We start from the raw sequence: 13,291 nt of genomic DNA, 5'->3' as shown, positions 1-13,291 counted from the left end.
ATAAATGTTTCCTTTTGATAACAGGCATAATAATTTCCTTTTCAAAGCATCATGATCGGCCCCCTATGATCTCTGAGAATGCCTAGTTTAATTTCCAGATTGCCTTCAGTGCATGTTAAATATACAAAATCACACCACTTATTCCTCTTCGAATCTTTGTGGAGGCCTGCAGGCTGAAATTAACAGTTAATGATGGAGTACGGAGACATGCATGGCTGGGAGCAGTCTACGACTGTGTGGCAGAAATTTAGCACAAAGTCATTGACTGAACCTTCGGTGTATCCAGGGCAACGCAGTGTGTATGTGCGAGTGTGCGTCGGCGTGTGGGTGTGTGCGTGTTTGATAGCAGAAGTAAATAAACCTTGACGACCAGAGGGAAGTGGAGGCATCTAGAACGAGCCTGCGCTCCAGCCACCCGTTGACTGCTAACCTCAGCATTCTGGGTTTCAGAGAAGTGCTAGCAGTGAGAGAAATGTCCAACACACATTCTCTTGTGCACGTTAGCCGGTGCAGATACACACTCAGCCCACTGCATTCTGTCAGACTGGAGCTCCTACTGTTAGCAAATACTGCAGTGTTATACAATCAATGAGGAGATTTAATTCAAGGCTTGGAGCAGGCCAAGACTGTGAGAGAAAGAGAGAGAGGATGTTAGGGATAGGTGGGATCCAGCTTATGGAACAGGGGGCTATCCATGGTATGTGAATATGTTTCGCCACCGTGTCAGCCCAAAGACATTTAATCCTATAATAGGATGCTTCGGTTTCATTCACTGACAAGGTCATGAACTAGCACAATTTTGCTACATTGTATCACATATGCTATACAAAGAGCCTAAGGCATGAGGATCCAACACTGCTGTACAAACAAATCCCAGCCCATTAATCAAACGTGTACAGGTTTGGCTGGGCCAGAAATAATTTTTCAATCCCATGTGACTGTCTTTACAATTCGTTCCATTAAAAAGCAGGTTGATTTGGAGCACGTTTGCCTCGCAGTTCCTGTTCTTCCCGTGCTTTTGGGGTTTCCTCCCCCCCTCCCCTAGTCCAAAGACATACATAGGCTGGCTGGCATTTCCAAATTGTTCGTAGTGTGTGAATGGGTGTGTGATTGTGCCTTGCGATGGGCTGGCCACCCTGTCCAGGGTGTCTCTTGTTCCCTGGGATAGAATCCCGGCTCCCTGCGACCCTGGGTCAGTATGTATTGTAACTGTTTTATTACTGAAAGTAGTCAGCAATTTGTGGCCAGACAAGTATGGTGGTGCAGTGACTAGCACTGCAGCCTTACAGCTCCAAGTTCACCAGTTCAATACTGAGCTCGGGTTATTGTCCGTGTGGAATTTAATACTGTGTTCAACTTACCTCGGAAGTTGGAGGATCATTTTCCTATTCAAAACAGCGATCTGTATAGTCAATGTTACAGATTTAATAAGTGAGACTGTATGTCTAAAGCATATATTTGTATATACAACATAACTCATTTAAAGGTAAGAAGAGCTACTTGGTTTACTGTTGATGTCCCTTGCTGTGCTCGGAGTTGAGGAAACCATTCCAACCTCCCGAGTAGGAATTCAGACTTGAGGGGCATTTTTTCCTGGTTGGAGGTCAAGGATTAAGGACAAGTTACAACCTCTAGTTGAATACAGTAGAACATGCATCCTCCCATCTCTCAAAAAACATGCCAATATGTGGACTGCCCCTAGGTGTGAATGAGGGAATGTACATGTGCACGTTGCCCTGCGATGGACTAGAGTGCAGTCCAGGAAAAAGCAGTTAGTGAATAAATGTAAACCAATTTTTTGGATAACAGTATGTTTTCTGTAATTAGGAACAAATAACCCAAGGAGAGTTATCTACAGTCACCCACAATAGGAAACAGACACAATTACTGCAACCCAAGAGACATTTGAACTACTGCAAACAATTACAGCAATTTAGCCTGCACCTTAGCTGAACCAGACCACAACCAGTAGCCACACAGACTACCCGCCTTTCAATCTAACTGTCTTTGTTTGCTTGTGTGTGTGTGTGTGTGTGTGTGTCTACGTGTTGTGTTAACAATGATGTTGACTGATGAAGTAGGAGACAGAGGTTATAAAGTCAGGCCACTGGTCTCTCTTCATGAAAAGAATCGCAGCATTACAGACACAATGAACTGGGGATACTAATGAAATTAAAATACACAGCAGTGATGCTTTTTTTTGTTTGTTTAAATCTTATAAATGGGTTTGGGCAGTGAGCACAAATATTACTGTTTGAATACTAATCGGATTTGACATATTCATAGATTTTTTAAAAATCTACATTCGAAATCTTGTTCTACTTTTAGTCGTCGAAGCCTATTGTTGAAAAGTGTTCCAAACTTTTCAGCTAAATATATACTGACTGATGTATAAAAAGGATTCTGAACAAATGCATATAATTTACAAGACACTTTAGTCTCAATTCACCAATTAAATACAAAAAAATTAACAAACTATGAGTACTAAATGTGATATGAGGTTTCATGTATATAGTTATTTTCCAAAAAACAGGAAAAACACTAAAACTGTTTTCCTCATGTGCAATAGCGCTCACTTACACACTCTGAACAGGACTCTTGTTTTACTCTGAACGTCTTGACTTGACATCTTGTATGTGCCCCATTTCTTGTACGTGCCACACTGAATTACGGGTTATGTAAGATTCTGTTGCACAGGGGTCTTACTATTCAACTACGATCATTGAAGGTCCAGCTGCATATAATTCCTTGCTTACAAAGGTCCGTCTGTAACAGGCAACTAACATGAACGGTGAAAAAGAGTTACCTTTTAATGTTTAAACATTAGTGATTACTGTAGTTCATGGCTATAAATAAGACTCATCAATTTAACGTGATTACACTTCCCCCCCGCAGTGGCACTTCACGTTACCAGTTCTGACTACAGCCATGACCTTCGAACAGAGATGAGACCTTGGGTTTGTACTTAAAGCAGAGAATAAACGCACACTTTTCCATCCAATCATTTTTAAACATTTGGTTTCCGAGAATTTTCTTTAACAAGCCATGTCATCACTTCACTAATCAGGAATGAGAGGTGAAAATCTATGAAAGTGTGTGAAAGTGTGTGAAAACTCGTAACTCACATTAAAAAAAAAATCAGTGATGGTTCGTGTTTAAAATACTGGCATCTCAGCCAATTTTTTATCCATCATTTCTGCCACAGTATTTTTCAAGTGCTGGGTCTGATCCACTGAAAAGCTTTGCTAGGTCTGCATTTGAACCGAGGTGCACAAGCTGACAGCCCGTGCTGTAGCGTATACATTAATTCACCCCTAAAACAGAACTCTAGCACATTTGCACTTTACAGTGAATCTACATCTAACTGCATATATTTTTGGAATTATGTAAAATATTTGTTCAGAAGTATTCTTAAATACTCTGCATCATTCATTGATATGGAGATAATAATGTAATTCTTATTTGAACATGGATATACAGAATCACACCATGACTGATGACCGTCAAATGTCAAATTCTTTTTATACTTCATTCCACGTTGTCCTTGTAGAAGGACAACTTATCACAAAGTCCATCAGCTCCACTTCTATTCTGTGCAGAAACTTTGCATTATTAATGAAGGACTGAGGGTTGCATTGAGAATGAGAGCCCAGTGTCTGGCAGTTTGAAATCGTTTGGTTATAATCTGCTATTTCTGGTCGGAGCAGCGCAGGCACTCTGTTGTGACACCCATCATACTCATAGCATGAGCTACAGCAACGACAGCCAATTAACGCCGACGACGCCTCCCCGTTCACACCTTCAGTGCAAAGAGCTGAGAGATCTCACTAAGCACACACTGCAATCACAACTCCAATTCTGTCTGCAGCAGGACAAAAAAAAAACACACCTGGTGATCTACACCTTGACACACTGAGGAAACAGCCTAAATTTGCATCTTGATGGCAAGTGTAGTTAAGACTACAAAGGGTTTGACAAAGAAACCCTCGATTCGGGACAAATTCGTAACTGTGGTTTGACGTCTTCCTCGGGGTTGAAATCCTTCCCGTGAGAATAAGCAAAGCACAATAGGACATTCAAATCTAGCATTACAAAGAGCTACTTGCACACAAAGCACCCAGGGCGACTCAATGAGCATCTATGAGCAGACCTTTCAGAGTCCATATAAACTTCAGTCAGCCCACCATCCAGCCTTTACTACTAGAGAAATGCAACATTTATTATGTATGCTGGAAAGAAAACACACTCTTCCTACACTGATCATGCCTCCAGAAGGTTACATGACTATCTGATGAGCAAGTTGTGCTACACGGTTCAACACCCACATAGATTTTTTTTTTTTAAACAAGATGTTTGTTCAGGGCCCACACAAAGAATTGCTAATTAGTCTGATCATGAAACATCTCCAAAGTTTCAATTCTTAAGCACATTGCCAACAAGCAAGGATGAAAACGGCTAACTGTCTTACTGGACAGCTACACTTAAGTGTTTGCATTTGGTTGAAGAAATGGTTGCGATTCTCAAATCACAGTGCACCGACTGTTCAGAGGCAAACGTGGAAATAGGGCAACAAGCCAGAACTCCTTCACATAGACAAGAGTTGTTGGCCCTGGAAAGCTAGGCAGGGGGTTCCTATGTACGCAAGGAACAGTCTGTTTGTCCACCGCAGCAATCACAACACAGACAACAAGGCAAAGACCGGTTTTTGAGGAGGGTTGGGGGCAGGGCGGTTGTGAATGGGGCTCAATCTGGGATCTCTGAGAGTGCCACACAAAGAGCCAGTGAGGGTGAAGTGCGAGAGAGATGGCCACACAGCACAGAGCTCGCTTTGAGCCCACCTGTGGCTGAAACACACACATACACACACTCACACAACTCTTAGCTGTAGCTAATGGCTCTCTGGATACCTGTTCCCATAGAGCCAGTACTTCTGACGCACTAGGGCACGAACCGGCAAAGGGACGTATTTCCTGAAACAAAAACATGTCTCTCGAGACACACAGGTCAGACAGGCTCAAAGCACACACTGTGATTTCAGCCGAAAGTGCATATTAATTACATTACCCTTCGATAATGTTTCATCATTAAGGTCTCACCATTACCCTAATGAGAAATTCTCTGCATTCCCTACTTGCACTCAGTGAATAAAAACACACTAAAATACAAGTCATTCTGCAGAGCGCAATCCATCAGAGCTCACGCAGTAAGCATTCCTGCTTCTAGCCCTTCAGCAAACTCCACAACACAAAACAATCATTCTGTTAATAAGACCAGCAAAGTCATGATATCTGTAGTGTTAGCATTGATTTTTGTGTTTAAGAAAAAAGATTGATTATGCTGCACAAGTACACTTCATGCACTTAATAATATTCGACCCTAAGAGACCTGTTCGTAACAGATCGGTGAATCCATTCGGTGCCCAGCAGGGTGAGTGAAATCTGACCAAAGTTGATTTCATGGAGAATATAGGCCTAACGACAGCAGAAGCTTAGCAAAGAAATCACCAGCTTCTAAAACAGCTGATCAGCGTTATGACGCCTGCATCGCTTGCCTCATCTGTGGAATTCTGTGTGGATTTAGCTCAGAAGGCATGCCGAACGTCCGAGTTAATATGTTACCGGCAGTGGGCCCACAGTGACGTGTTCGTTCCGGCACGCGGTCTTGAACTGCAGGTCAAGAAGCCCTTTGTTCTGAAAGTTTCAATCCTGAGATAAACAGAGCAGAAAACTGGTGCACTGTGTGAGACATACGCATATTCACCAGTTTTCCGGGAGGAGGAGGAGACATGGAAGAAAGAAAAAAAACAGCACCATATAGAGCTATTATTAAAAGTTTATTTACCCTGATAAAGAATACTGTAAAAATAAATATCTCAATTTATCTCTAAGATATGAAAGTATTTTAATGTAAACTGGACGTCTTGTTTCTTTACTCTTTAAGTGTTAGAAGTTACATATGTTTTAAGTAGAACAATCATCCCAAGAAAAATAAAAAAAACAATTAATCTTGCTCTACAGCATGGTCACACTTTACTGAATCTTTACTGAACACCGATTTTATCTGCATTTAATTCACATCAACATTTCCCAAAGCTGCCAATTATATTCTAAGAGTTTCATTGCACTTTGATGCCTTAGGAAGGAGTAACGCCTCCTATATTCCCATATTTAGCTATTTCCATCCAGCATCGAGGCAGATTTCATTCCCCTGGCATTGCGGAGTGAGGTCTAATAAGCAGCCCTTAGCTTATATTTAGATTATGAATGATGTAGTAGAAACAGCAAGGTGTTATTGAGGGTACCTTCGGTGAAGCATAACCGCATCATGAATACTTGATTAGCACTTGATTTCAGCAGCTGGGATGCTTTGACATTACCCATCATGCCGTGTGGAAGAGAAGCCGCACCCTGCGAAGCGTCCCGATTGAGCGTGAGCTGCTGAGACAGGCAACGAGTCTGCCTCGAGGGCACAAGTGCTGACTATGAAGCTGTTTATAGCAAAGTTGGAAAAAAGTTCTGCACTGCTTAAGAGCTGGGTGAATATTCTATAAATTATACTGATAAGAAAACTATGTGTGAGGCAAAACCAGGCCACTTCCATCATCAGCAACTGACTAATGCATTGGCCAATATACCAGGCCAATATTTGGGTTTTTGAGACACTGTGATTATGAGATATTTTCTATAGACTGGGCATTTCAATACCTAAATGAATCTCTTTACTGAAATCCAAGAAGCAGTTGCTCCAGCAGGAATGCTGTAAGCCTAGTATCTGTGTCATAACTTAAATCTAATCTACTATGGTTTATGTAAGGATGCATAGTAAAATATGAGCACACCAAAATCCATCTAGTTTCTTTATGTCATGTTTCACAAATATATAATGACAATGATTTGATAACATTTCTAACCATGAATGTAAAATGACAAATCTCTCACGACAAATTGCCACTGTGCCGATGCTCCAGATTCTGGGACGTCATCTCCGCTTTTATGAAAAAAGTAACTCTGGCAAACATTCACATTTACACAAAACATTCAGGACCAAAAGTCTTGCAGCAGCCTACTGATTTAAAGAATGCACTAGATGCATAGCACAAGATGGATGTTTATTTCTGCGTCGTCTTATTATTACAGATGGAAGAAGAGCTCTGCTGCCAAATGATAACGTTCTTTAATATCTGAAGTGTCTGAATTCATATTTTTTAACGCAGTCTTCAGATTGAAAAGCTGACCTAGTGGTATTCGTATTTCTTAAAAGTGGGTGATATGATATAGTGATACACAATAGATATAGTGATGAATTACAGCACAACAAACCTTTCTGAGATATAGCAATATCTTTTCTTTTTTTAATAACAGTTTTAAAGTCTGGAATCAGTTGATTTGATGTTTACTTTTTTGACCTCTTTGAAAGTCTTTTAAAGAGAATATTAATACTCTCTTAATTATTGTTCAAGTGAGTATTCATTTATTTTGTAGACATTAATTAAAAGTGTCAAGAAAGTAATTTTTAAAGATTCCTTTTTTAAATGCTGTTTTCACTGACAGTTTGTTAGCAAAACTGTATCTCCATGACCCGTAACACGTATCACAAAAATGTCTTCAAACGTGATATTTTTGCATTTTGGTATTTACTTACAATCCAGAATCTACATTTTATCATTCATCTGCCCTTTAAACACCTATATGGGCCAAAATGACCAAACGGCCACTGACCAGCGACCATACTGTAATAAAAACAACAAATTCCTGTAACCATATGGTCTGAAGAAAACAGAAAACACCAGCCAATCAAAAGACTGTTATAAATGTTTTATACTTCTGTCGAATCAAGAACGGAAACACCAAGGGTATAATAAATGACATATCATGTGTCATAAATATATACACAGAATGGTCTGAAATATAGGCTGGGGCTGACTTCATTCTAGCCCAGACTGTAGACTCACACAGCTTATTGTTCACAGTTGCGTCAAAGTGATTACACACAGTGAAACTCCCCAGATTCGGTGCGCATTGGAGTTATTTTATTTACGTCTGCCTTGCTGACACATCCATGACACGTCATCAGAGGCGACTCAGAAGGCGCAAATGAAATACAACAGGCGTAATAAACATTTTTTCTTCAGTGATTTTTCAAAATGCCCTTGGAGGAGAAACTAGAAGTGAATCGGCGTAAATTGTGAGATCTGAAAGAAAGAGATGACTAATGGGAAGTGCAGCTTTTCAGCTATTCAGACTTGAAATGCTACGTGCACACATAATAGTTTTATGCCTTTCATAATCGTACCATCAAGTTACTGATAGGGAAAAGCCCTCTAAATAATTTCGTGACCAGCCATCATCGAACATGATTAAGTTAGGCCCTGTTTACACTAGTAAACTAATTTAAACATCAAATCAACTGATTCCAGACTTTAAAACTGTTATTAAAAAAAAAAAAAAGATATTGCAATATCTCAGAAAGATTTGTTGTGCTGTAATTATCAGTATATCTATTATGTCACCATATCACCCACTTTTTAGAAATACGAATACCACTAGTTTAGCTTTTCAATCTGAAGACTGCACTAAAAAATATGAATTCAGACACTTCAGATATTAAAGAACGTTATTAAAATTATGTCCTAGGAGGTACATTTGGCAGCAGATCTCTTCTTCCATCTGTAATAATAAGACGACGCAGAAATAAACATCCATCTTGTGCTATTTTACTTTTGTAAATATTAGTAAGGACTACTAACGACTGCATTGTGCATGAGCAGGCTGCCAAAGCCAGCAAAGCTTGCGGTTCAGTCTCCGTGTTGCTGTGTATACGATCAAGGTAGCGTAACGGTCATATGGCAGGGGCTTGACGAATCAGGGAAGGATGCGCAATGATCCAGAAGACCCGTTCGGGGGCGAATGTGGGCGGAGCCACGCCTTCGTTTTGGTCTGTTTACACTGAAACGCGAGCCTGGAGTTTTCAAACTAAAACAGGGTCTTCGGCGTTTCCGAAAATCTCCGTTTTCGAGGGTTGAAAACGCCAGAGTAGTGTAGACGACAGGCGTAACCGTAGCAAAAGTTATGCGTTTTAAAACGAAAACGCACTAGTGTAAACAGGGCCTTAGTCATGCAACTGATTCATTCGACAAAACACCCATATGTATCAGCTTTCACCTAATGCTCTGTTTAGTAATTCTGTTATAAAGTCATATTATAATCATAAGTAGGCCACTGCTGGTAGTTAAAATTCTGTTTATCTGCAGGCTGTAGACCTTTGTTGATCTTCAATACCTCGGGTACTGCCTGTACTCTCACTAGGGTGGCAGACGAACAATGCTCTTTTCAAAGCTCTTTGAAAAACAGTATGAAAAAGTATACCATCATAAAAAGCTTCAGCTTCTTGCATTAACAACAACAAAAAAAGAGGGGCCTGAATAATACACTACACAGACAGTCTTCTGTGGCTGGTAAAGATTATTTTTCATCGTGTCTACAGAGAATGAACAAAAAGCAAGGGAGGGACATGGAAGAAGAAAACAACTACACAACACAACAATAACCTGGATTTAGCTTCACGTGCTCCTCGAGTGATAGCAGTCGGGAAGAGAGCAGGTGTGCTGCAACAAACAGCTTTAGTTAAACAGTCTCTGTGAAAACCATCATATCCCTTAACAAAGCACAGCAGATCGTAAAAACTAGTAGAGGTTTTGAAGAATTGGTGTAAAACCAAATCACCAAGGTGACAAATCGACACATGTGAGGTCTTTAACTATCTGAAATCCATTCATATTTTTTATATGTTTTTAATAGGGGCAATATGACCAAAATAAATCGCGACACTTGACGATATTTCTATGATACACAATACATATCACGATATATCATTTAGCTAACAAACTATCTGCAAAACAATAGTCAAATAAAACCACAACAACATCAGCAAAATGTTAAACTGAGATACTTTTCTTTAATGCCTACAAAGACAGAGCAGATTAAATAATTTTTTAATGTCAAATCAACGGCATCCATTCAGTGCCATTTAATCTGTAATGATCAAAAACGCTAAAAATACATCACCATATCCATATCTGGGAAAAATGTATCGCGTAATCAGTTATAACATTTACATTGAGTCATTTAGCAGACGCTTTTATCCAAAGTGACTTACAAATGGGGAAATACAGGCAAAATTGTGTGTGCAAAATCACGATATCAATATCACATCGATGTATCGCCCGGCCTTAGCTATGAGTAGATCTGCAACCGTTATTTTCTTTCCTGTTAATCCACGGATCTCCACAACAAGACACAATTTAAGGTGAGTTTCTATGCCAAATCAATCATATAAATATGTAAGACATTTCATGGCAATAGAATTTTAAGGGTTAATGTCTGCTTTTAATATAATAATGAAACATTTTTTTCATCCCTCCACGTGTTTAAACCGTGCTCTCAGTCGATATCATTAAGCCTATGCAAAGCCTACAATGTGACCTTCATCCTTCTTTTATGCAGGAAGAATAAATCTGACATTGAAAAACATCCTGTATGGAAATATCCCAGGAACATCATATGCTGTAAGCTTATTCGACACCAGTGCCATGACAGGACCGCACCACAATCCAGCTTTTATCCAGTTTCCTGACTGGTGGCCTCTGGTTGTGCGTTCCCAGCTGCCGCACATGGCAACTTTATTATGCTTGACACTTATTGCCAGCCTTCAACCCATTTCTCGGCAAGCTGTGTCAAAGGGACCGGTTCGAAACCGTATTCCATGCTCTCTAATTGGCTTGGGTAACGTGAAACGTGACGTGTACAGGCCATACGTTATCTTAATTTGACACGTAGAACCCATACGTAACCTTAATGTGACATGCGTAGCGTATATGATAACATATTTTGGGGTGGGGAAAAAAAGCCCAAACTGTGATTGTTCAATATTTTAAAGCACAGTGTATTTTGGATCTGTAGGTGTAAAGCAGGAATGCATGTAATGTTCCAGCACTAGATTGATTCATGAGGATGTCCTGAGTCCTCATGAATCTAAAATAAACCACCCGGGGTGCGCAGATGCTGTAATGTCAGGAAAACTGTTCAGCAGCAGCCTTTTGACTTGGAATATTTGTTTTGCATGGCATCGGTTAGGGAAAAAATGGTAATATAGCCTAATATTTAAGATTATGAGATCTACAGTTTAAGTTTTAAAGGTATACCATATAGGTATGCATAGTCTTCAGCGTTCCACCCCCGCTACAAGGAGAAAAGGAGAAGGACAGTTTTTGTACCCCTTTCTTTCCTGAGACTGTATAATTCCATATTTTTTATTCGATTCGTACATTTTGATGTTACAGCACTAGATGGATTGATGATGAAATCCTGACTCCTGTTGGGTCTGTTCATGCCTGTGCACCTGCAACCAAGGCCACCTGAAAATTACACTTCCTCCATCATCATCATCATCATCATCATCATCATGACAAATTAACTTTTATAAATGCTTTACAAAGCCTGATCACAGGATCTGCAATGCGTAGAAGATTGTTCCTGAAAGGGTGCGCAATGTTATGTGCGTTTTTATTAAACATGACTGCTCCACATCTCGACCCGAAAAAGGATATGAGTCAAAAAGACAGTAAACAAACAGCCACACAAACAGAGAGACAGAGAGAGACACGGAGAGAGAGAGAGAGAGAGAGAGAGAGAGAGAGAGAGAGACACACACAGAGAGACAGAGAGAGAGAGAGAGGGTGTTGGCGGCGCACTGATTAGGACGGACACGTCAATAACTTGTCCATTAAACAAGAACAGGGGAAAACACGGGAAGGGGAGGTATTTAAAAGGTAAAAGAAGGTGACAGTGTCCTGTATAGAGTCTTAAATCTAAGTAAACTACTGCAGTGTGACATTGTGGCACTGAGGCACCATCCATCTCTCCCGGTCCGCACCGCAGTTTCAAACGCCGACAACACGGCATCCTAATTCTAACAAGCACTAACTTTTCCTTTCCTTTTAATAAGGAAGAGTTTAGACTATTGAGAGTTCATGTGGGAAAGATTTAGCCCTGGTTTATCTCTGAACAGCGGATTACAGCTCACCTTTGGCTGCCTCCACCTCGCATAACAGTCCGAGCAGCAGCAGCAGCAGCAGTCCGCCCGCTGAGCACACAGGCTTGGACCTGCCGTTCCTCATCCCGCAGTTTTGCTTCAAATGACCAAAAAGAAGCTGAAAAAGAGCCGCTTCCTCCTCGTACACGTCGCCTTTGTTAAAGAAATATCCAGGAGATGTAGCCCGGGTGACAGTAAAAGCTGTAAGATGGCTGCCGCGCAGCTCTGTCTCTACAGTCCCTGTGCGCTCGCGCTCTTCTCTCTCTCTCTCTCACGCTCGGCTCTGCGCGTGCGTGACGTCACGCCTGTTATTGTCAATGCCCGAGCTGATATACAACTGACTAAAGTCGCAGCAAATATTTAATAAATAGACATTTTCCGCGACAACACGGTGATAGTAGCATGTTTATCAAGCTGACCGTATTGTCAGTGGTCTGTAACAGGCCTGCTACGTTTGCGCAATTAAAATTGAGTTGTGTTACACCGACATCTATCCGGTTTAAGGGGCGTGGCCACATGGGTGGTACAGGGTGGGATGCTAACCTACAGTAATTGCTATGTCATTCACGTAGACCTTAATTATTCTTTTCATAAAATTGGGAAACATGATACAGGCCTCTGTAGTACATGTGGTTACCCAGAGTCAGTGGAGCATGTTTTATTTCAGTGCATCAGATATAAATAATGAAAATCAATGTTAGAAAACCAAATCAAGTCATTATAATGGTTTATCGCTTCAGAATTTAGTAAGAATTTCCCTGCAAGTTTCCAAGAGGGTACTAGACTTTTTAAAGTCAACAAACCTAATTAAAAGAATTTAGTCTTTTTTTCTTGCTTTTATTTACTCCACATTGATGCTCCACACTCCTTAATTATTACATTTCTAACTTATGTTGAATTTAAATCATACTAAACATTATAAATATATAATGGTTTCACTGGGTACTATATAGTATACGTACTGTGCTGCCAACACAGTAATGTTATTCTTGACAATTCATTTAGCATCAAGAAACAAATCAGATATTTTGCAACGGTATTTTGCTTTTTGGCTGGCCTACTGACTGGCATGGTGGTGCAGTGAGGAGTGTTGCTGCCCCATAGCTCCAAGGTCCACAGTCCAATCCTGAGCTCAGAGTAGTAAGTGTGGAGTGTGGATTTTTCTCCTCATGTCTGTATGGGTTTCCTCTGGTTCTTCTCT

The 13,291-nt window shown here is 40.4% G+C and overlaps 1 protein-coding gene across 4 annotated transcripts in view; it reads right to left on the bottom strand.

The window, feature by feature from the left end:
• The window catches only part of clstn1 (calsyntenin 1), a 38,405-nt gene extending 25,869 nt beyond the window's left edge, over nt 1-12,536 (bottom strand). For 3 of the 4 annotated variants that reach the window (XM_053642949.1, XM_053642948.1, XM_053642950.1), the window contains exon 1: nt 12,082-12,535. In XM_053642949.1, the coding sequence (XP_053498924.1) occupies nt 12,082-12,175 (94 nt within the window). In that variant the 5' untranslated portion in view covers nt 12,176-12,535. Of the gene's footprint in view, nt 1-12,081 lie in introns of all 4 variants that reach the window. The other variant, XM_053642947.1, reaches the window with a different exon arrangement.
• Between the last annotated feature and the right edge of the window lie 755 nt (nt 12,537-13,291).

This window comes from Ictalurus furcatus, chromosome 15 (genome assembly GCF_023375685.1).
Source record: "Ictalurus furcatus strain D&B chromosome 15, Billie_1.0, whole genome shotgun sequence".
In the NCBI taxonomy this organism is placed as follows: domain Eukaryota; kingdom Metazoa; phylum Chordata; class Actinopteri; order Siluriformes; family Ictaluridae; genus Ictalurus; species Ictalurus furcatus.
Note: the sequence above shows the minus strand (reverse complement) of the source record. Positions and strands in the feature narration are given on the sequence as shown.